The sequence below is a fragment of the Camelus bactrianus genome, chromosome 3 (genome assembly GCF_048773025.1).
Source record: "Camelus bactrianus isolate YW-2024 breed Bactrian camel chromosome 3, ASM4877302v1, whole genome shotgun sequence".
Lineage (NCBI taxonomy): Eukaryota > Metazoa > Chordata > Mammalia > Artiodactyla > Camelidae > Camelus > Camelus bactrianus.
In genome coordinates, this window is record NC_133541.1 from 2458704 (window position 1) to 2482374 (window position 23671).

Genomic DNA, 23671 nt, shown 5'->3' on the forward strand with positions numbered 1-23671 from the left:
AAGAGGGTGAATGTACCCAAAGGAGGGAGAAAGGAACTCCACAGACTCCGACTGTTGAGCCTGGCTTGGGGCCTGGCCGGTGTTTAAATTACTGATTAAGCCGTTGGTTCGAGAGCAGGGCTGTCCTTCGTGGGGCCACATGTTGCTTCTTGTGTTCGCTGCCACTGGCCTCGGGGGCGCCCCAGTCCTGCCGGTGCGGGAGGGCCCTGCGTGTGGGTGGAGACAAGTGCAGTGCAGGGTCCGGCACCCCCGTGCCCACTGGACGGCACCCCTGGTGTGCGGCGCCTGCTCCACCACCTGGGCACCCTGGGGACATGGCATCCGTGCCTCTGATGTGCAGCCACGACCCGAGACGGCACCAGGACCCAAACCAGTCTCAGCTGGTGAGACTGGCTGCCAACAGCACAACGCAATGGGACACACGCAAACTTCTGACCACAGTGGGGTAGAGACAAACAGCCCAACGTGCCCCCAAGCCCAGCGCTGGGGCCTGAGGGCCAGACGCTAGTGGCAGGGAGGAGAGAGAGAGAGAGATGGCCCTTGGGCCCTACCAGGACCCTCCAGGCTCTCTGACTAACCTCTGCTCTGTTGCCACTGCTCCCTCCCTGACCTGACAAGGGCCCTCCGACTGACTTAGGGTCCACCTTGCCCAGGATCATCTCTCATCTGCAAAGTCCCTTGTGCCGGGAGGTCATGCTCCCAGGTTCCAGGATCAGGAAGGGGCACCCCTGAGGCATTACTCTGACCACGACACTCAGGGCGGCAGAGAGAGTGCAGCTGCTCAGGGGAAACGGCTCTGCCCTCGGGTCCCTTTCCCAGCGCCCCTGGTGGTCACTCCCGCGTGACTCAGTGGACAGAGCCAGACCCTGGTGCAGCCTGTGGGTAGAGGTTGATGGCATTCTGTCGCCTGTGTAGGCTGGTGTGACCAGCACTGCCATCAGCATACACAACTGTCCTGCCATCTCCGGGAGGCCCTGTGTGGTGCCCGTCACACCCCCCACCCTGCTGACCAGGAGCCTGCTCTGTGGTGAAACCCTGTCCCTTCAAGACAGTTACGAAGATGGAAAGTACCACAGGTGAGCTCTGACACTGGTTTTTCCCCTCGCCGTGGCCCTGCGCTGCGTGTCATCTGTCACCTGCTCGCCGTGACCCTGTGCTGTGTGTCATCATCTGTCCCTTGGATCTCAGGACAGCATTCTAGGCCCGGGAGTGCAGCTACGTTACCCCGTGGCTCCTTGAGGGGCCCCTGGGTCTCTCCCTCGTTGGAGCTACGACAGATGCAGCTGCTGGACAGCTGACTGGGAGTTTGTGAGCAGTATTCATAATTACATGAGTGTCCCTAACCTGGGGTCCGTGCCCAGGGGTCATGTCCTAGGCACTTGTTAGTCTTCTGTTCTGCAGGGGCTGCGCCAACTTGCATTCCAACCAGCAACTTAGGAGAGTCCCCGTTTCTCCGAGTCCTCGCCTGCATTTGGTGGTGTCACTGATTTTTGCTGCAGGTGCTCTGACAGAGGGGGGTGTAGACGAGAGAAACTTGCTGGTCCTGAGAGGCCTTGACTCCTGCAGGGCCAGAGACGCCCGGGAGGAGGCGCCTGGACACGCATCTGGGCACTGGCTGCCACCCCAAGACCTGCGCTTGGCTGAGGTGGGACTGGCTCTGAGAAGGGATAAGTGACTGACGGAAGGGGCACTGGCCTTCACGGTAGTCGCTGAGAGACAGGGAGGCACAGCACTGAGGCAGGCTTGGGGATCAGCGTTTAGGAAGCATTTTCTGAAGAAGCAAAGGGGTCAGAGGCACTGGACTTCCTCCTGGCACCAGAGGGCAAGGCAGGTGGCCTGTGGGGAAGGGGACAGAGCGGAGGACACAGAAGCTGCAGGACCACCCGCATGGGAGGGGACGGCTGTCCTGCCAGGCCTGGGGGGAGGGTGGTCCATCCTGGCTCCCAGGTTTCTGCCTCCAGGGAACCCACCGCCCAGCCGCCACTGTTCCCCGTCCTGGGGGTGCAGAGCAGCCCGTTTTATCATCTCCCCGGTTCTGTCGGTCCGGAGACTGGCTGTTCTCCGGGGGCAGAGTCACACTTGGGTGTGTTTTGTGGTGGTGTGTCACATGTCAGGCTCACTGGAGCAGTTCTTAATCTTAGCGGTAAGGAGAACCAACACTAAGGAGGGTCTTCGTTTATGCAGAGCTTTACATCCACATGGCTTCCTGCTCAGCAGCCCGCCCACCCAGCAGCCCTGGGGAGGAGGTGGGCAGGCGTCCCCAGCTTTTCTTACAGGTGCAGAGGTGGTGGCTTCCTGAAAAGCCCCGATAATTTGGGGGCAGAGCTGGGACACAGGCCCAGGTTCCCCGAGTGCAGGTCCGGGGTCCCCCATGGCAGCCGGCTGGCACCCGGGAGCTGAAGTCAGCCAGGAGAAGAGGCAGAGGTTGTGTGTGCAGGGGGAGGGGACCGGGGGCTGGGGGACGTGGCTCCACCGGGTCATAGCTGCCGGGGGCGGGGGCGGGGTGGGGGCTGCTCCCAGGAGAACTCATCCTTCCACTTTCTCAGCGGACGAGCCTTTCATCTCCTCCCCCGGCGGCTTGGCCACTAATCCGTCCTGACCCGTTTCCACATCTTTGTGTACTTTCTCCTGCACCTTAAACCACCTTATGAAAACCAATAAAAAGTGCTTAGGACTAAAAATCCCTCCAAACAGGGTATTCAGTCCTTGCACTTTGACAAACACGGTTCAGCTCCTCTTACACACGTGACTTCCACTTTCTGCACCCTTGAAAGTTATTTGATGAAATTTAAGAAAGCAGTAAGATAAAATTATCCCGTCGGTTGCTGAACAGTGGAATTTACTTACAGAATTAAGTCGGTTAATCGCTCCTGGCCCAGCCACGTCCTGGTTCCCTGGTGGGCCAGGCACAGGGCGGGGTGCCTCTGTGAGGTCCTCACCAGGTCCCAGAGAAGCTCAGGGCAGATCAGCTCCCATGCGCAAGAGCAAGGTGGGAGGGGAGAAAAGAGGCGACGACCACAAAGCCAGGGCTCCCAAGTGTCACTGGGAGGGGAGTGAGCGGGAACTTCCCGCAGGCACAGCCCCGTCACTGGTCGGGATCAAAGGCAGGTGGAATCCGCCAGTCCGGGTTTCTGCCCCTTCCACTCGGCCGGGAAGCACCAGGACCATCTCAGAAGAGCCCAGGTCAGAGCATCACACCCCCCAGAGCCTTCTCGTTGCTCCTAGAATAAAATTCAGACTCTTCACCCTGGCTTCCAGAGCGGACGTCACCTGGTCCCGGTCGGTCCCCGGGCTTGCACACTTCTGTGAACCGAGGCCTTGGAAGATCTGACGTCAGTTCATGCTCACAGAGCCCTGGGGGCTGGTGCTCCCGATGAGGAATTCTCAACCCTTCAGGCTTCCAGACACCTACAGATCAGTTGTGACGAAATATGAGCCCACAATCAAAAGCCTCCAAAAGCGCGGGAGGACGAAGTACCGCGAGTGAGGGCAGACACAGACGAGCACCGCAACGGCGGGGCCAGGGCCGCAGGCTCTGCGGCCGCTGAGGGACACCACAGCACGTGCCCAGCTGTCTCCTGGCGGAGGACAGAAGCGGGGGACAAGGTGTGACCTCAGGGCAGGACCACTGGAACACACCGGGAGGATCTCAAGGGAATCAAATCGAACTTCTAGAACCACAATAAAAAATTCAGTAAAATGAACCAAGCACCAACGCAGGGAACATCAGCAATGTGGAAAAACAGCCCTGACTTCAGCGCGAGGGACAAGGAGACTGAGAACAACAAGAGGCCAGAGACACAGCATCGTGGCGAGAAGAGGGCGCTTCTGGGAGAGCCCGGCTGAGACCGTCCTGCGACAGAGCCGCGGACACGCTGTTGAAGTGAGCGCCCCACGGCGGCAGGAGAGCCGGGTGCAGAGGACACGCGGCTCCTGCAGAGGGGCTGGCACGCCGCAGCCTTGCCAGCAGCAACAGACACTTGGGAAGACGCCGAGACACCCGCAGCGCCGGGAGGAGCCTGTCTGCCTGGAGAGTCTCAATAAGGAGGGTGAAACAAGACTTGCTGACTGCAGTGAGCCTGGAGGGGTTTCCAAGCAGTCGCCTCTCAAAGGGATGTGCGTCCAGAAGGAAGGTCTGGTGTAAGAAACGGGAGCAGGGACAGCAGATGAGAGGAAGGAAGACCTCACCGTGAGGCTCGAGAAGAAACAAGCTAAGACACTGACGTAACAGCCCTGAAGTTTGGGGGTGACCGAGCGAGACGTTCCAGAGGTCTCCCCGCGACATCTGAACGACGCGGCCGGTGGGGGGGCAGGAAGCCCCCGCCCCAGACTTCCGGAGGGCACCAGCGCTGGCGTCGTTTCTTCCCTCGGTGTCAGGTGGGCACACTGAGAAGCCACCTGGCCCTCGAGTTCTCTCGGTGGGAGCTGACTTTTCGGAACAGAGGGCTCTTCAGTCACCGATTTCTTCTTGTGGGGGTTTTGGTGGTTTGTGTCTCTCAGGGCATTTGTCCTCGTGTCCACACTGTTGGCTGTACTGGCACAAAGTGACCCAGGATTTTCTCTTGCTGTTCTTTAAATGTGTAGAATCTGGAGTGATGCCACCTCCCTCAAAACTGGCACCTTGACTGTGTTTTCCCTCTTTCTCCTAATCAGTCTGGCTGGAGGCGTCTTCATTTTATCAGTCTTCTCAAAGAACCCGGTTTCGAGCTCATTGGCATTCCGTGTCGTCTGTTCTGCCACTGGCTTTTGCTCTGATACTTATTACATCTTCTGCTGCCTCTGGGTCTCATCCGCTCTCTTGGTTTGAGGCGGCAGCTGCAGGCACTGCGCGTCTGCCGGGCCGCGGACGCCCTGCGTGCTTCAGCTGCGCTCCGGCTCGCTGCCAGAAACACAGCCTTGGGCGTTTTGTGTTCGTTTTCATTTTCATTCCGTTCAGAATACTTTCTCATTTCCCTTTTGTTTCTTCTTTGATCCATGGTATATTTCAAGTGTGATACTTAATTTCCAAACTCATGGTGATCTTCCCAGATCTTTCTGCTGTTGGGGCTAAAGAATGTAATTTGCATGACTTTAATCATTTTAAATTTACTTAGGCTGCTTTTATGGCCCAGAATATCCTTTCTTGATAAATGTATTATATACTCTTGAGAAGAATGTGTGTACTTCTGATGGGGGTGGGGTGGCTACAAACAGGTCCCGTGGGACGACTGTGTCTGCTTCCCGTGCTCCAACAGAGGACACCTTACACTTGGTGGGTCGCTACTGAGACGGGCGCTGAAACCTCCTCCAGCTGTGGACTCCACTGCCTCTCCCTGCATTTCTAACCAGTTTTGTTCCGTGTGCTTTAAAGCTCTGTTACTGGGCACACAGACGTTTAGGCCTGATGTGTCCTTCTGACGAACCGATGCCTGTGTTTTTATGGAACGACTATTTTGTGGTAATGTTATTTCTCTGAAACCTACGTTTCCTGATGTTGACATGGTGGATTTCCTCTCAGGCTTTGATTTTTAACCATCTGTGTCCTTGGATCTTGCTTTTTAAAGTCAGTCTGGCAATCACTGCCTTTTAATTGGGGTGTTTAGACCATTTACATTTGATGTGATTACTGATATGGCTGGGTTTAAATCTGTGATTTTGCTGCTGGTTTTCGATTTGCCCCAACTGTTTTCTGCTCCTCTTTCCATATTGTTCTGCCTTCTGCATTGAGTATTTTTTTTGGAGGGGAGGGGAGGTAATTAGGTGTATCTATTTATTAATTTATGTATTTTAATGGAGGTACTGGGGATTGCTAAGCACGCGCTCTGCCACTGAGCTACGCCCTCCCCTCCTGTCCTGAGTAGTCTGTCTCCTTTACTGAGCGTTTTATTCTAGAGGTCGCTGTCGGGTTTATGGTGTGTCTGGAACCTGTCTCACTCAGCCTGGAATCACATCGCATCTCACACCCGGTGTGAGAGCGTCCACTGCCCCCCTCCTGCGTCTGTGCTGGCGCTCATACATGTCCCCCCACAAGTTATGAGCCCCACAAAACATTGTTATTATTTTGGATTTAAGTGGCTTGTTACTTTGCAAGATAATGTAAGTGATATGAAAGTCAGTCAGTTCTTACCCATGTGGTTACTGCTTCTGGTGCCCTCCGTCCTCTGTGTAGATCAGATTTCCACCCACCTGGCACCATCATCTGCTGCTGGAAGACCTCCCTGCAACATTTCTTGTGGAGCAGATTTGCTGTGAATTCTTCCAGCTCTGGCGTGTCTGTAAAGTCTAATTTTTTAATGTATTTTGAGATGCACTTTCGTTGGTGAAGAATTCTAAGTTAGCAGCATCTCTTCTATAACAGGGGTGGTGTGTGCTGAGGGGTGAAGGCAGGCTCCCACGCTCATTCGGGGCAGCCACCGCTTCAAGTTGGAGGCGCCCACCTGCCCAGGCAGGTGTGGAGCCCTGACCGAAATCAGGAGCTGAGCTCCCCCTGGTGTCCTAGTTGACTGCAAGCTTTCCACCTGTCCCCAGTAATCTGTCTCAGGGTAGGCAAGTTAACAGTGTCTAAGGCCTGTAACAAACAACTTGAGAATGACGTGCTCCTGAAAACCCTGAAGTCATCACAAATAGCCTTCATGTTATGAGGATCAAGGGTGCTCCAGGAAAAAACCCGCCCAGGCAGCACCACGGCCGGTGGGAGGAACTGGGAGATGGGGTCCAGATGGCTGCTCGCTCAGGCCGCGGGCATGGGGCACCACGGGCAGGGGGTGGGCAGGCCTGCACGGGCGGGGGGGGGGTCACTCAGCACAGCCGATTGACTCTTAGGACACTGCAGTGACCAGAGCACGGCCTGAGGGCGAATCGGGAGCCAGAATGCCCAGTCCTGAAGCCGGCAGGGCTTCAGGCCTTATACTCACACTCCACCTGAATGTTTAAAGTCCTGCTTATCTTAAAAAATAAGATAAACGTGCAATTACAGCTTTTAGAAAGAACAGCCTGTGACTTTCTATCAACTAAACGTGTCTTAAAAGAACATGACTTCAGCAGCCAGAGGACAAGGCGGCCCATGGGCAACGGGATCTGCAGCCTGGGGGCCCCAAGACCCAGGGCTCGGGCCCCTTGGCGACGACTGAGTGGCCAAGGAGCGGGACGTGCACCCCGCTGACTGCCCACAGGGCTCCCCCACCACCGCGTCTGGAAACCTGGCAATCGGGCCCGCCGTCAGGTCCACAGCACTGCTTGTGACGACCTTTACGCCCCCTGAAACGAAGGCAGGTGTCTCAGCAGAAGCAACAGCCCTCCCGACAGCGTCTCCCTCTGAAACTGAAGCGAGAGGGCCGAGGGCCAGCTGCGCGGCTTCCAAGGCACGGCTAAGCTTTGCCGGATGCCACCTTTATGGAGCTGGGCCACAGGCCTGAGCGCCACTGTGTGTGGCTCGTGCCAGAGCCCCCGGGCACGGGCCTCCCAAGTGAGGCTTGGAATAGCCCTTCCGCCATGAATCTCATCAGTGCCCCAAGCGAACGTGCCCCATGGATCTCAGAGAAGCCCCCAGCCCCAAATAAAATGAGTGACTGAAAACCCGTGGGCGTGGAGAGGGTGAGACCCTATGGCAACCTGACCTTCAGGGAGTGCCCTCCACACGGCCTGGCTGGAGGATCCGACTGTGGGGCCCTGCCTGGAAGACCCAAGATGTTTCTCTCAAGTGGAGCGAGGCCACTGGGCTCTGATGACCGCTGCTGGCCCCTCGGTCAGTTCTGTGTGGGGACGTGTGGAGGGGCACATGGTCCTGACCACAAGAGCCACCTCCAGCCTCCGGCCACCTCAGCCACACATGCCAGGGGCAGGGCCACTGATGACCTTCTGAGACCACAGCCCGCCAGTGTAGACAGCGCCACGGGTGACCTCAGGATGATGGAGACTGGATTCCCTGCTCTTCTCCCACCGCGCTAACCTACAGAATTTCTCTACCAAAGGCCCTGGTCCATCTGACCCCTCACGAGTGTGATGATTCAATAGCAGACGTGATTGCTTAAGAACAGTCATGACCTGAAGGCTTGGGAGACAGTCTTTAAATCTGCACCTTTTCACAAACATACATCGTGTGCTCATTTCCAGGAGTGGGGTAAACTCACGTATGGATCTGAAACACCTTCCACACGGTGCCAGGCTGGGAGAAATGTGACAGCCAGAGAAATTTATTTTAAAATAGAAACATACATACATTAAGCTTTAAAACAGTCAAATTTTAAACAAAAAGGAAAAAAGCCTTTGACCCCAGAGTCTACACGGAATGGATTTAAAGAGGCGTTTGACGTTCCTTCTGGGAGCACTCACGGACAGCGTGAGACTGAATCCATGCCTCCCTGTGCGGCGTCTGCGGGCGGGCAGGGGACGTACGTGGCAGTGATGGTGCCGCCCCTGCAGACACTGGGCGCGCCCATGGCGGCAGATGACGCGTTGCACGCTGGGGGCACCCTAAGTGCTGTGTGTCCCAGACACGATGTGAGGGATCCAGGAGATGTGAGGGCCTTCAGAGACTTTGGCAACGCAGAAGAGGCGGCGTCCAGGAGTCCCAACAAGAGCATCCGGATGCGCGGCCAGCACCCAGGCCTGCTGCGCGCGGCTAGTCCGTGCGGGGCTTCTCCTCGTAGGACTCGCCGAACTCGTTCACTCTGCTCTTATCCACAGGATAAAGCCTGCAAGGGGGCCCAGGGTGCGTCACGCCTGGCTGGCGAGGGAGGGAGGCCGGTCCTCGGTGCCCGGTGCCCGACACGCGGCAGTTGGGAGTTTACTGCTGTCTGGTGCCCTCCTGGTGGTTCTGTAACCGTCAGGCCCGAGCTCTGCTCTCACGGCCCACAGGAGGACGAGGACAGCTGTGCCGGAGCAGAGGCAGGGCTGGGACCCCCACCCGCAGGCTTCGACACGGAGCGCAGCACAGGGGCCAGGCGGCGGCTGCCTGCCTGTTCCGCCAGAGCAGCTCCAGCCACACGCTTTGGGGAGAGATGCTCACAGGAGTACACATCACTCAGACAGAAACTGGGCCCTAATCTGGGCAACACACGCCACCCAAAAGCTGCCTTCCCTGCAGGCAGGCCTGGGTGCGGGCGTGTGCAGACGTGCCCATCCACCCCGCACAGCCGCGCCTCGGCCCACGCTCACCACCGCTGGTAGAGGTAGACGAGGAACACCACGTCGTCCCTGAAGCAGGCCAGCCGGTGGGAGGTGGGCATGGTGATGACGAAGGCGAAGACATCGTCAATGAAGGTGTTGAAGGCCTGCGAGGGGGCAGGGCCATGAGACGGACGCGCTGCCCCCCGCCCCCGCCTGAGCTACTGGGCGCGTTGTCCCCCAGCACCTGCACCACCAACTCGAGCCTCAGAGCTGCCCCACAAAGCAGGGAGCCAGCAAGGGGGCCCTGGTGCCCTGACACCCGCCCGGCTCAGACCCCACAGCCGGGTACTCCCCACCCGGTTCCCCACACCCGGGACCTAGAACTGCCTGGGAACCCAAGGTGACGACACGGTGCAGCCTGTCCAGGAACAGCTGTTTTGTTCGGAAAACCGAAGGAATTTTAACCGCCCCCCACACCCCACCCCAACACCGAGGCTCTAATTCACAGCCGGGTCATGTGTCCCAGCAGCACCAAAGGGCCACAGGGTCCAGCCTCCCTGCGTGTGGGACTGGCCACAACGCACCCAGACTGGCCGGGGGGTGAGCAGACCCACTGTCTGGGTTGACGTGGAGCCAGCACCCTGGACGCCAGGCCATGGGTACTTGTCTGTCCTCTGCTAACAACTGCCGAGAAGCAACATGGCTTTTAACTCAAGGGGACATCTGCTGTGTTGTGACAAACACGGACCTTTAAAGTCCCCACTGTAACTTCAGAGCTTTCTAAAGGGGACCCCCAGACACTCCCCCAGGAGTGCAGCCCAAGGGCGAGTGTGTGTGGCGTCAGGCAGGGGAAACACTAACCTTGTAGGTGAAGGCCTTCCAGGGCAGGTGTGCCACCGACTTCATCTGGGGACAGGAGACAGGGCGCGTCAGGGACTGGGCACATGGGGACAGGGGCCGTGGGGACAGGGGCGTCTTACCTTGTAGTTCACAAAGAGCTGGGGCAGCATGAACAGGAAGCCAAAAGCGTAGACCCCTGGGGAGACAGACGCGGCGCGGAGACTCGTGCGCACGACCAGCCGACCTGCGCGTCTCTGGGCGACAGGACCACCCACACCCGCAGCGTGGGCACCCCAGTGAGCCACCCCCACGCCCGGGGGGCCGAGCCGGTGCTGGGGGCTGTGATAGGGCTCCTGCCCCACACCTGGTGATCACGGCCCTCCTGCTGTGTGGACGGCCCAGCTGGCCCCTAACTGCCACCAGAAAGCAGCGTGGTCAGGACCGGCCTGGAGAGCAGGCGGGCTGGGACCCTTGTGCCCTAAGGCAGCATTTACAGTCCGGGGGAACTGCTCCCTGAAGAGCATGCCGTCCCCGGCTGGTCTTGCAGACACACCGGGCCACGCGGGGCCCAGCGTGGGGCGGGGCAGGGCCTGGCGGGGAGCCTCGCACCGCCCCGGGGTCATGCAGCAGTGCGACAAAGGAACATGCGGCCAACGCTGAGGCTGAGGCGGGAGACGCAGGACTCACCATTGACGAAGCTGTTGACCAACCAGGAGTACCAGCTGGAAGGGAAGAGGCGGTGAGGGGCGGCTGCGCCCGTGCTGGCAGTTAACGGCTGCACCCCTTACCCTCGCCCAAGGCTCAGACGCTAATGTGAGAGCTGCTTCCCGGGCGCGCCCACCGAGGCGCGGGTGGAGATGCAGCCCCGACAGGCTTTCCCCCCACAACTTCCAGGGGGACGGGAACCACAGCCGACTGCGCAGAGCCGTCAGGGCCGCAGGCTGTGCATTCAGTTCTGCTCCCACGAGTGTTCCCGACCCCACGAGGCCCAGGGTCGGCCCAGCCGCCGTCCATGCTGCAGCGACGACGCACAGCGGCAGGCGGCCCATCACTGTGGGCGCCTGGGCGGCGGGCTCTCACCTCTTGTACTTGACGTTCAGCAGAGAGTAGGCAGCGCCCCCGACACACAGCGGGTAGAGAAGGTAAGACAGGTACCTCATGGCCTGCAGCCAACAGAGACCTGTCAGCGCCGCCGCCAGGCCCGCACAGGCACCGCTCACCACACTGCAGACGGAGGGCGCACGCCCGGGAGCCCAGCGGCCAGCCTGCGCGAGGCTGTGCTGGAGGACAGCGCGCATCTGTCCAGACCTCAGGGCGTCCCCACCGCGACCGCATGGCAGCAGGACGCGTCCGCGCGAGGCCAGGAGAACCCGCCACACTGACAACCCTCAGGCCAGCAAGCAAGCATCTCAGAGAGGACTCTGGAGAAACACTCCCGGAGCCGGTGTCCGACTGACTTCTAGCCGACAACGCTTCATCACTGTTTGTTCTGATCTAAACTTTTTCAAATTCCCCCCAAAGCTAGGAGGCAGACGATGCCCCCTAAACCGGAAAACACGATCATCCCTGTACGGAAAGTGCTACGTGAAATCCAGCTGAAACCTGCAGGTCCCCACAGTGGGGAAAGCGATGGCCTCAGGACATGGGGGCCCCTGGGAGGCCCACGGCCCCGTGACAGGCCCGCAGCCACGCACAGGGGACCGGCTCGGCCGCCCTCCTCCCAGGGGGAAGTCGCCGCGGGACCCCGCCCAGCAGGCAGCTCCGCCCACCTGAGTGTCGTACTCCTCTGTCTTCCTCTCCGACTCGCTGTAGGTGCCAAACTGTTGTGAAATTCAACACAGTCGTGTTAATTAACTGGCCAAACAGACATCAGAGGCTGTGCCCTGAGCTGAGTGTGGCTGACGTGGAAGCCCCCCAACTTCAGAGCACGGGGCGCAGAGGCCACGACCCACCAGCCCCATCGCGCTGGTGAGACCCACCACGTGCCTCACTCCTAGCGGCCACTTCCTGTCCCCAGTCCCGCTGGGTTTGCAGTGAAAACATTGCTCTTAAGTCAGTAAAGGTGGGTCACTGGCCTTAGAACAAAACAAACTGCACCCCACCTCCAGGTGTCCCACCCTCGACCTGGAAACCTGAAGGCCACGCAGACTAAGGTTCCTTGATTTAAGCCCATCGTGGGAAGAGGAGTGAGGGCCCCGACCAGAAACCTCACAGTGACACCCAGCCCCACCCAATCTGCCCAGAAAGCTAGTGACCCCCAGCACAGCCGTGTGGGACCAGCCTGGACCGTGCTGCGGGCAGCAGCACACCCGCTGCAGGAGCCAGAAGCGTGGATGCCACACCTGCACCTGGCCAGCCAGCATCCTGTCTTGTTAGGGAGGTGGGAGAACAGCTCGCATGTGGGCAGGGCCAGGCCTGGGACCCCAGGGTAGTGAGAACGCCCAGGATGCTGGTGGGCAGAGCTGCAGAGCGGTGACCCGCCCCGCCCTCCCTGCTCCCAGATGCCTGTGTTCCCACCAGTCTGCAGACAAGAGATCAGCGAGTGACCAAGTGACGCTCGCCTGCTCTCACGTCCCACAAACGCTGGGGATGCAGCTGAGAAACATGACAGCAGACAACCTGGCCCCGCGAGCGGGCCGGCCGGAGAGGAGGTGGGGCGCAGAACCCGGAGGATGGGAGGGTTCCGACGGCAGAACTCCCACCTGAAACGCGGGCCTCAGGCCCCTCCAGACGACTGTCATCTTCAAGGCCTTCTTCACTTTCCACAGCTGAGGGGAAACGAGGAGTGGGCGATGAGGTTCTGGGACCAGGGGGAGGCCACGGCACACTCAGGGCCAGCTCAGGGCCGGCTCAGGGCCCCACACCCCTGCCCACCTGATGGCACCGCTTCCCTCTGCTGCTCACACTCAGGGCATCCAGCCTGTCCGCCCACATGGACCCAGCCACCTGCTTGGCACCACCGGGACAGCACCAGCTGGGCTGTCCTCCTCTGGACAAGTTCCCTCCCTGCTCATCTGCACTCAGCCAGCTCGCCCCACCCCGCCTGCCTCCAAATTAGCCCCAGCACCTTCCCCTGGTACCTGGGAGACCCCAGCCCCATGTCCTGCCATTGTGGGGTCTCTCCAGGACCGACCCCACGGGCCGCCTCGCTAAGACAGGACCAGCACAACGGCCTGTGAGGTTGGTGTCTGTGCAGTGACTTGTGGCCATGGGAGGGTCCCTGCCAGCCGCAGGCAGGGCCTGGGACACGCAGAGCGGGGAAATCCTGGCCGGCCACCCCTTCATTGCTCCTGTGCCCCAACCCCACCTCCACTCTCGGCCCCGAGTGCCCCAGCCCCACAAGGCTGCTTTCTCTGAGCTCCATACTACCGGCAGGTCACGGGGCGCCTGCCTGCCACATGTGTCCAGGACGGCACCCAGCACAGCCAGAGCCACGGGGTGAACATGGCCGGCAGGAAGATGCGAGGAGCCCAAGCTTCCAGATGACAAGAAACACAGGGCAGTCTGCTGCTCTGGCCGGCAGCCGCGCCCGTGCCCTCCTAGGTGGCCCCACACTCCTAGGCCAGGGATGTGAGTTCCAACAGCGCCGGGGCTGAGGCCCAGGGACAGCCACACATGGGAGCTCAGACCACACAAGCCCTGGGGGTGACGCACCTCGATGGCGGCTCCGACGCCTGCAGGGACCAGCACCAGCAGGCTCGTCTGCTCGTCCAGCAGGAACAGGAAGATGACCACCGTGCTGAAGCAGCGCCAGAGCACTAGGGGCGGAGAGAGGGGCTGAGTGGGCGGGGCTGAGCGGGGGTGGGGGGGTGCACGCGTGCAGCTTCGACCACGCCTCCCCTCCGTCCACTGAAAGGGAACAGTGGGCCACGTGCAGCCACGGGAGGTGTGAAATGACTGAAGGGCTGGACCGCAGAAGGCACTCGGCTGGTGTGGCAGTTACACTTGTACACACAGGTGCACAGGCCCGTGGAGGAAACCGGCTCCTGACTCGATCGCAGCCCTACCTCCCCAGGTCCAGCCCCACACTTTCCTGCTTTCACGCCGAGTCTGTGATCCCGAGTTTGTTTTAAAACCTGCCCATCCTTTCAGGCTGTGCTCAAGGCCCCGCCGTGCACCCCTCTCGGGGGAGGTCAGGCCCAGGACACACACTGCTCACGCCACAGCCTGAAAAGGCCGGGGGAGGGGGGGCACCCAAGCAACCCAGACCACCCCTCAGTGTCATTCCCACGGGATGAAGAGAACGGCCTCCCTCATCTGAGACTCAGCTTGGCGGCCACAGGAGACCACGACCCGACACACGGCACTGAGAGCCAGCACCTGTGCCACCTGTCACCTGGGCGGGGCCCCGTCCTCCACGGTCGCAGGCTCACACAGCTGGGCTGTTAGGACGTGGGCTCCAAGGCACCTCGTGAACAAGAGGCGGTCACACAGCACAGGCCCCACGAGGAGCGGCGGGCCTGCGGTGCTGGGGGGCATGCTCTGCGGCCGGGGGCCCTGGGCACCCACCTGCCTTGGAGGACATGCCGGTCATGCTCTTCTTCTTCTTCCAGAAGCTGATGTCGTTTTTAAATGCCAGGAAGTCAAAGAGCAGCTGAAAGGAAGACGAGACGGCAAGCGGCCTCTGAGGCTCTCCCTGCTGCTCCGCCCCGAGACGCCACAGCTCAGGAAAACCCACGTCTCCCAGCACAGCTCAGGCCAGTCTCAGCCCGGCTGGCGGCCGACTGCCAGGCCTGTGCCTCGAGGCCCCCTGGCCCCGCGACACCTCTGCCTGTCCCACAGGGACCCTACAGGTGGGCCTGGTTTGTCACTGCGAGAACCGCCACGTTAGACCCTACCCAAGCAAACGCTTGTTCTACAAATCATTCATCCATCTCGTTGGTTTTGAATTCTTTTCAAAATGGCTTCCAAAACCAGCAGACAAAACCCCTTGTCCTAAAGGTGGTCAGGGCCTGAGGTGCGGGGGAAGGAAGTCCCAGCGAGCAGACCACACGGCCCAGCTGGGGAGCTGCCCACGTGTGCCCGGCCTTCCCAGGACCACTCACGTGAAACGCTGCCACGAAGAACGTCAAGGCCAGGAAGTACAGATTGGTGTCCACGAAGATCCCTTTCACCTCGTCTGCGTCCTTCTCGGAAAACCCTGCGGAGAAGGAGACCCCACGTGAGCCGGGGGACCACGAGCTACATGGGAGCCCCGAAGGCGGGGTCTGCGCCGTGTCGGCAGCAGGAGCTCCCAGTCAAACGGGGTCTGTTATGTAAAGTGCGACTACACAGACCCCCAGGTGCTCCGGGAGAACGTCCTCACGGACGCCCGCGCTCCCAGAGTGGAACCGGAGTGAGAAACCTGCACCTCAGGCTCCAGCCTGCCAGGTTTGAGGGGAACCACCCCCCACCCCAGGGCGGCCCACCCGGCGTCCTCACCGAACTGCTGCAGCGAGAACACGGCGTCCTGCATGTGGATCCAGAAGCGCAGCCTCCCCAGCGAGATCCTGTCGTAGCACACGGTGAGGGGCAGCTCCGTGGTGGAGCGGTTGATGACCTGGCAGGAAGGGCGGTGGTGAGGGCTGCCTGGCCACACACCCCAGGCCTGCCCTAGGCTCTGCGCCGACCCAGACCCACGCAGCCACGGTGGCTCTGGCTGGACCCAAGGCCAGTCTCCTACCTTCGCCCTTCCTCCCCTACCCGGGGTTCCATCCCCATGCTGTCCTCTTGGAACCAAGCAGGGCACCTCCTCCAGGAAGCCCTCCCAGCCCTCATCCCCTCTCAATGACCTGACCCCTGTGCGTCTCATATGTGTCACAGCCCCATGAGCTGGGGCTTCGTGGGTGTGCATGGCACCACCAGCAGGTGCTGGGGACCGGCCTGTGCCTCTGGGTTGAGCACCAGCCTGCAGGAGCCTCAGCCTCTCCCAAGGATGGACATGAGAGGGTGGCTGTGAGACCCTGCCTGCACATAGGGTCGAGCGCTCGGGAGAGGCTGCACTTGGGACAGCAGGGCAGGGCAGTCACATGCACTGGGACAGCGGGAGCTTCAGGAAGAGGTGGCACCTGAGCTGAGCTCTTGAGTATGCACAGAACTGACATGTGTGTGGGAAAGGGGGAAGTGGGGAGAGCAGTAACCCCCTCCACAGGAGTGCTATGTTCCACGGCACTGCGTGGCAGGGTGCGGTCTGCTCCCTGGGCCCCACCTCACTCACGACACTCACAGCAGACAGCGAGTGGCAGGAGCCCGGCAACCAGACGGGCCAGGATGGACTGGACACCCGGCCCCGGCATTGGTCCCCCATCCCCCGGGCAGCACACTGGCCTCAGCAGGCAGATGGCAGGCAAGGCCCGTCCGGGGGCACTGTCTAGGCCCCATCACCCCAGTGGGCTTGTGTCTCTCCAAAGACAGCATTCCCTCTGAAAGGTGGCTCCAAGCAAGACCAAGGACTACTGGCCAGAGAAATGGTCTGGGAGGGAGCCAGCTGGGTGCGCACGACTCTGTGTCTGAACACAGCACTGCTGATGCCAGGCCTTTGACTAAACTACATCCCCCAGGCGGTCACAAGAACAGAGATGCCTCCAGCAACCCGGGCAGACTCAGTCTCTCCCCACGGCCTCCCAAGTGCCTGCATGGGGCCGGCTCCAAGGGCCTTGCCGGCTGTGACCAACAGCCCCTCGCACCCAAGGCACTGTGCGAGTCAGCAGAACCCAGTGCAGCTCAGGTCTGCCCGCTGTGCAGGCCAGAGAATGCTGGGTAGGGGACCTCAGCTGGAGAGATCACCTAAACAGGCCCCCGTGAAACAGGGACACACCTCCACAGAGAGCAAGCCACCAACACGGCAGGACAGCCCCAGAGGAGGCAGGCTTTGCTGAGACTTTCCTGACGAGCACATGGCCTCATGTGAGGACAGGAGCTGCGCACCCGCCATCCACACACTGAGCCAAGGGTCCTTCCAGAGCCCTTCACTGGGCGCGTGAGGCACAGGCAGGGAGCGCCCACCAGCAGCAACCCCGAGCCCCCCTGAAACACGCAGGAGCAGTGGGTCCAGGGAGTGACATCCACTCACCACGAGGTCCTTCACGCGGTTGCTGAGCTGGTCGATGAAGAGGATGGGCAAGTAGTGCACAGTCTTCCCCAGCTGGACCCTGGGGGGACAGATTTGGAGTCACCCCGCAACCTAAACCCCCAGGACTAAAGGCGGCGCAGAGACGCTGGCTGTGCCTCTCAGGATCCCCCGACTCCCAGCGTCTGCAGTCGCTCGTCAACAGTGGAGGACATGCCTCCCTGAGGGAAGCATGGGGTCCTCACAAGCTCTGCTGTTTCCCCGCCCAGCCGCAGCCCTGGGTGGGAGACCCCAGGGCCACCAGGAGGAGGGTGAGGGAACGGGGACCTGGGACACGGTGGAAAAGCATCCAGGTGGCAAAAAGCACGGCCACCTGCACTGACGTGGGTGGCCCGTGATGCGGTGAGAAGTGCCTCCACCCTCCGCGCCTGGGAGCGGGCAGGAGGCCTTTGCCCCAATGCTCCTGCTGCTGCTTTCACACTGTGAACTAGGTGAATGCGTTACACACTCGAAGATGAGATTCAAATTTTACAAAAGGGAAAACCTGATGACGAGACCCCTGGAGCCACTGGGAAATCAACAAGGGGACAGTTCTCATCACGGCTGTTTCCAGGTGACAGATCGTGACTTAACGGGGCCCCAAGGTGAAGAGTCGCGGGATTATGCAGGCTGATGGGTCTGCCAGCTATACTTACAGGGGAAACTTACAGTGACAGGAGATCTGAGGACAAAGGTTTAGGCAACCGTAAGCGAGTCAGAGGCAACGGGCCAGCTGGCAGCTCAGGGAGTGAATGAGTGGGGCTCAGAGCTGGGCAGGAAAGCACATCTGACAGTGTCCCTCCCGCAGCCTGGCCCTGGGCTTGGCGCCGGACAGCGACACTTACATCTTCATGTACCGATGCACGTCGGCAGGCAGGGAGGCGCCGTCAAAAATGAAGTCATCCACCATCACATTCAGGGTCAGCCTTGGTCTCCAGTGAGAAACGGGCTCATCCAGGGCACTTGTTGGCTTCTTCTCAGCTTCGAGCTGCTGCTTAATAAAAGGGTGACTTAGCAGGAGGGGCCCAGGGCACAGGGCGGAGGCAGCGCGGCCAGGGCAGCAGGGCGGCCAGCACCTCCCCTGGAACAGCCCACGAGCCAGGATGCCCGACCAGCAGGAACCAGCGGGGACCCTCAGCTGCCAGCTCCTGGACTCCTACAGCCCTCAGCAGAAGCTGAAGTGAAACTGTTTTGTCACATGTATCTCCCCGACTCCTGGTCTGTGTCCTCATTCTGAGCAGGGACCTGAGAAGGACAAGTCCCTGGGCCAGCAGGGGGAGGGGCAGGAAATCTGGAGCTAAGAGGCCTGCGGTGTGCGAGGAGCCTGAGTGGGAGATGCTTCTAAACCAGCTACGTCCAGCTGCCTGGAGGGGGATGTGTTCACGACTGACGTCAGCCCTAAACATCACTACATTCAGAAACAGTCTGATGTGCAGGAAACCTTTATTTCAGACGGAATTGTTAAGTCCTACGAAGCACTATCACTCTGTTTATCTCCTACCTAAACCTACGGTTCAGCTACAATAACTTACAAAAAAGGTGGCTTTCTGAGGAACAGAGACAGCTAACGTACACTCAGCCCCATACGTGCCAGAGACCCCTTCATACCCTTCACACCCGCCGCCTCACTGACTCCCCGGGAAGGCCCCCAGGATGAAGGGTCACGTGGGCCCCAAAAAGGGAACGAGGGGTCTTTCCAAGGGCGCACAGCATGAGGCAGCTCCACAGACACTTTCTGGAGCGCTGCCATCTCTCTCTGTGATGACCTCGCCTCCCACTCAACACAGGCCCCAACACCAGAATTCCTGCTTCACACTCCACTCTGCTAACGATTGCTTACACAGCCTCCCGCCCTTCTTTGTACAGAGCTTCTGTGTGTGCATGAGAAATAATTTGTACACATGCCTTTTCCATAGTTCTGAGTTATACTCTCAAAATAAACATTCAAACGCTGTCCTGTCCTATACACAGTGTACCACCTCCCAAGGAGAAGGGACAGAGGAAAGGTTTTTGACTGCAGCTGAGCTCCACAGAAGAGGCTGTCCTGAACCCCCCGGGGTGCACACACACCCTCTGGGGCCTGAGAAGGAACCTGGGTAAAGAAAGTCACTGAACTCCTTAAATTGCATATCACTAATTTGATGTAAAATTTATCTCCAAACCTATGAGGAATCATTGAGCTGAGAGGTTTGCACACCAATAACGTCAGACGGCTTTCCTTTCTAGCAGTCCAGCCCCAGATGCAAACTGCACATGCAGACACGCGTGCGAAAACTCCAGGGGGAGTGAGCAGCTTCGTTCAGCTGGTAGGTAACCTGATGGAGACACCCACCTGAGTAGCAGACTCCCCAGTGAGCAGGTTGACCTCTTCTGGTTTGGGGACCATGTAGGTGGTCAGAGGGCTCACCAGGTGCACCTGCTTCCCATCCTGCCACGGGAGAACGCCCGCATGGTGGAGGAAGATGTAGGCGTACAGCGTCCCGTTATTTCTGGTTTTCTTTGGTACAGAAACATTAACTGTCCTGAAACAAATGACAATTCAACCACTTACATTTTACGTTCTGCGTACACACACGGTGGAGACCACTCAAGTACCCTTATAAATAATGTCTGAAACTGCACAACTGATTTTTGCTGAGAAGTACTAAAAATGAAACCCACCTGCCTAGACACCACTGAAATCCTAACCTTGGACATTTACGAAACGTTCTGAAAGTCCTGCACTTTCTGCCCCGCTTCCCAGGCTCGGGAGTCAGAACTCACTGCATGCCCAGGCTAACCAGGCCAACTCCAAGCCCGTGTGCCCTCTGCCTGCTGCACTGCCACCCAAAGACACACACTCTTGACAAGCATATCATTTTTAACCATTTTAAAAATTACCTCGCTGAAATTCAAAACACGAGAACCATAGGTTAAATGCAACTTTAAAAACTCACGTTATGTATTTGAACACTTAAACACTGCTTGATCCGTTATTACACAGTATTTCACTTCATCATGATTTTCTGCTAAATTCTTTCCTCCATCCCTTCTCCTTCCCTGACAGGAGACCCAACTGAGCCACTCGCACCAGGAAGACAAGCTGTTTGCTGCGGGAGCCTGTACAAGCTCTGTCCCCAGCTTCACCCCCACCACAGCACCTGCTCCTCTGGAAACCCCCATGGCTGCGCTGATCCCGGCTATCAGTGTCGGCTGCTGTAATCTACTTCCTAGATGATAAACGACACCTGCCACTTTCAAGTGAAACCAAAGTCCAACTGTTTGTGTACCACACACACCTGCAGATAAAGCAGGAGACGGCAGGTGACACTGCTTCTCTGAGGTCACCCCTCACATGCAGAATGCTGACTTTTCCACCATCTCAACGTTAATGATGTTTTCCCATCACTCAGTCCACGTCCATACCTTTCAAATTTGGACTGCACGTCAAAGTCCTCCACGTTCAAGACAAGATCCACGTTGTTCTCTGCACCCAGGTTGGACCGCGTGGTGGTGTACACACTGAGCTGGAACGGACGCCAAGAAAGTCAGATGGGCAAGACCCCTGGCGGAAAGCACACGCGGCAAACAGCGACTGGAGGGAGGGACACGCACCAGCTACCACGGGGGAAGGTGCACCTTAACTCCCACCTGTGACAGGATGGCGGAGCGGACGTGCCTGCTGCAAGGGACACTGTGCTACAGTGTCTGACCCGCTTCATCAGCCGGGCAGGGGTACACCGACTCTGGGCGTCTTAAGACGGGGTGAAGACGGGCCCAGGGGCCCGCGTGCGGGAAGGGTATTTAGGACACGGGGTGTGGAGTCCAGGTCTGGTTCAGGTGCGAAGGGCCTGGCCCCTGACCTCGCCCCGAAGTCAGAGGTCACAGCTCAAGTGGGAGGGGCCTGCGCTCACCTGCAGCTTGGGCCTCCGCGCCAGGTAGGGCAGGATGCAGTTGCCGCCGCCGGCGCACGGGCGGGTGTAGACGATGCCATACATGACCCAGCAGGTGTGCACCACGTACACCACGAACACGCCCACGACCAGGCTGGTGAAGGAGCTGCGGCCGCTCCACATGGCGCCGCCGCCGGGCCGGGCCCACCTCACTGCCGAGGGCCCCGCCGCCCGCCCGCACGCTCCGGCCGCCGCCGCCGCCGCTCACGCGAGAGCCGCGGCGCGCCGCCGCCACCTCCGGGGAACGAACCCGCCGCGCGCCGCGGGCCGCCCGCCGCCCCGCATACTCCTGTCGCCGCCGCCGACCTGTCGCCCCGGGATTCGCCGCCCGCGCCGCTTCCGAGCCCTGCACCGCCCGCCGGAAGTGGGCGCGCCGCACGGCCCCCTGGGAAGCGTAGTCCAGCCACCGCCGCTCACGCACGCTACGTCAGGGGCGCAGTGCTTACGTCACCCGCCCGCGCCGCCCTCCCGGCATGCCCGGCGGCGTCCGCGTGTTCGGGCTTCGGCCGGTCCTGGGGGGCGTCGGCGCGTGTCTTGAAGGCGGGTGTCGGGAGGCCGGGCGCGGGGCGCCGGGCCGGGCTGTCCCCATAGCGTCGGGCCCCCCAGCCGCCGCCCCCACCCGCTCTTCCTGTTTCCGTCGAAGAGTCGGTAGAATCAGGACCCTTGATTGCCGGGGGCCGCCGTGCCCGCTGGCCGGCCCTGCGCTGGAGAACGCCCCGCCCTCATGTGCGTTTGGGTCTCGCCTCTTTTGACTCAGCCAGAAGCATTGCGAGGCGTTTCCAGAAAGCCTGGCTGCCGTTAAAGGCCTAGAAAGTTGCTCAGGGTTTTCGGAGAAGGGGGCGGGGCTGCTGCGGCAGAGACAGCCGAGGGACGGAGGCCTGGCCGGGGAGCGGGCTCTCCCCTGCCTCTTACACCCTCATCTACTCACTCTCGCCTGTAGACGCTGCATGTGGCCCTGCTGGCTTCAGCCACTGGGATGATGTGTAGCTGCACCCCGTCTCCACCTGCGCCCCGTGGAGCACACCTGCCCTCATTGCAAACCCTTTGCTGACTCCTGTTACCTGAGTGTAAAGTCCACCCACCTCGGCAGGCTGACCAGCCTTTTGCCCCTAGGCCGCCATGCCCTGTGCTCCTGCCCTGCAGGGTCAGCCGGCGCCATACTCCGCGGCTTTGCTCACTGCTCTGCGCAGCGGAGGCAACGGAACGCTGTATGCCTCTTAAGTCTGTGAGGAACAAAGACCAGCCCCACTGCGTAAGCACAAGAGGAGACCCAGGGCGGGGGGGTCTCATGGCATCCCAAAGCCAGGATGCGGCTGGGCCTCGGGAAGGGGCTCTGGGGTGCAGCTTCGTATCACTCTCCCGGCCTCTCAGGCCCGGTTTGGGTCCTGTTAGACTTGTGTCCCAGGTGCAGCTAGTTACTGGCGCGCAGGGACGAGAGCCGTCACGCAGAGCTGGCAGCCCTGCTGTTTGTGCAGCTGGGAACTCTGACCCGGCCTTGATGGGGGGTGGGGCTTGTGGCCTACCCAGCTTCCGCACTCCGGGTCACACCGAGGGTCCACGCCTGGTCCTCCAGGTGAGGACGCGGCTCCCTTGGGATTTTCTTTCCCACCCACGAGAAACACTCAGCTGTTGGAAAGCTACTTGTAACATCTTTCACGTTTCTCAGCAGCTCTCCTGGTGCTGGTGTGTAAGGTGGTATTTAGAGAGCTTCCCTGTTGAGTGGCAGTCTGGTTAGGGCCCCTCGAATGCTGATCATTCTCCGGAGAGAGGCTGCGGCTGATTCTCAGGGCCCCTCGAACGTCAGCCCTCCAGCGCTCTGTGAGGTCAAAACTCACGTGCTCACATAGATTTGTCACAAAGCCCCATGCTCTGCACCCTTTCCTCATTGGGGGGGGGCCTAGAGAAAGGGGAAGCTGCTGCAGTCCAGGGTCCAGGGAGCCCATCCTCACCCGCCCCCTCCCTTTTCTTTCCTTCTTTCATGGTGAGCCCCAAGCCGAGAGGACTCTTGGTATGATCCCATGTTTTTTACCTTATTTTCTGGCCCCAAGAACTCGCCACCACCTCTGGGGTTGACTAACTCTTGGCAGCTCTGAATGAGCGCCACAGACCTGGGCTGCCAGGGGCAGGGCGGCGCCCTCAGTGGGGAGAGACAACCTTGGTTCTCCCTGGTCTCATGTGATACTTGCAGAGGATACGGGGGTGGTGATTATGTGAGTGGTCGTTTTATATTCATTTAAAAAGATATCCTGGTTGTAAGTTCTGGCCTTCCCCCGTTTAAACCAAAGTTACTGATGTATAATTTGCGTAAAGAAAACCCATTCTAAGTGTGTATTTCTGTGAGTTTTGACAAATGTCTTCACCCAGATAACCCCTACTACAACAGGACAGAGAACATTCGCATCCCTTCAAAAGCTCCATCTGGCCTCTTTGCGGTCAGCACCCGCCCCCTGCCCAGCCCCCAGGCAGCACTGGTCTGTTTTCGGTCCCCATGATCAGCTGAGTCTGTTCCAGAATTTTCCATACATGGAATCATTCAGTCTTTTGTGCCTGACTTCTTTACTGAGCGTGGTGTGTGTGGAATCCATCACTGTTGTTGCGTTAATCGGGAGTTTGTACCTTTCCGTTGCTGAATAGAATTCCTTGGTGTGTATGTACCACAGTTTGGTTAACCATTCACCCGTGGATGGGCATCAGGGAGGTTGCCGAACAATTCTACAATGTGATT

At 59.6% G+C, this 23671-nt stretch overlaps 1 protein-coding gene across 1 annotated transcript; it reads right to left on the bottom strand.

Moving 5' to 3' along the window:
• Positions 1-8149: 8149 nt before the first annotated feature.
• Positions 8150-21217, bottom strand: CLPTM1L (CLPTM1 like). The gene is made up of 17 exons (XM_010970354.3): positions 20908-21217; positions 20420-20520; positions 19347-19536; positions 17860-18005; positions 16979-17057; positions 15349-15466; positions 14973-15067; positions 14437-14521; positions 13582-13685; positions 12630-12695; positions 11697-11747; positions 11008-11090; positions 10615-10649; positions 10068-10123; positions 9949-9993; positions 9136-9251; positions 8150-8672 (listed from the first exon to the last, which is right to left on the bottom strand). The coding sequence occupies exons 1-17, from the start codon at positions 21067-21069 to the stop codon at positions 8600-8602; spliced, it is 1605 nt and encodes a 534-aa protein (XP_010968656.2). The 5' UTR covers positions 21070-21217; the 3' UTR covers positions 8150-8599.
• Between the last annotated feature and the right edge of the window lie 2454 nt (positions 21218-23671).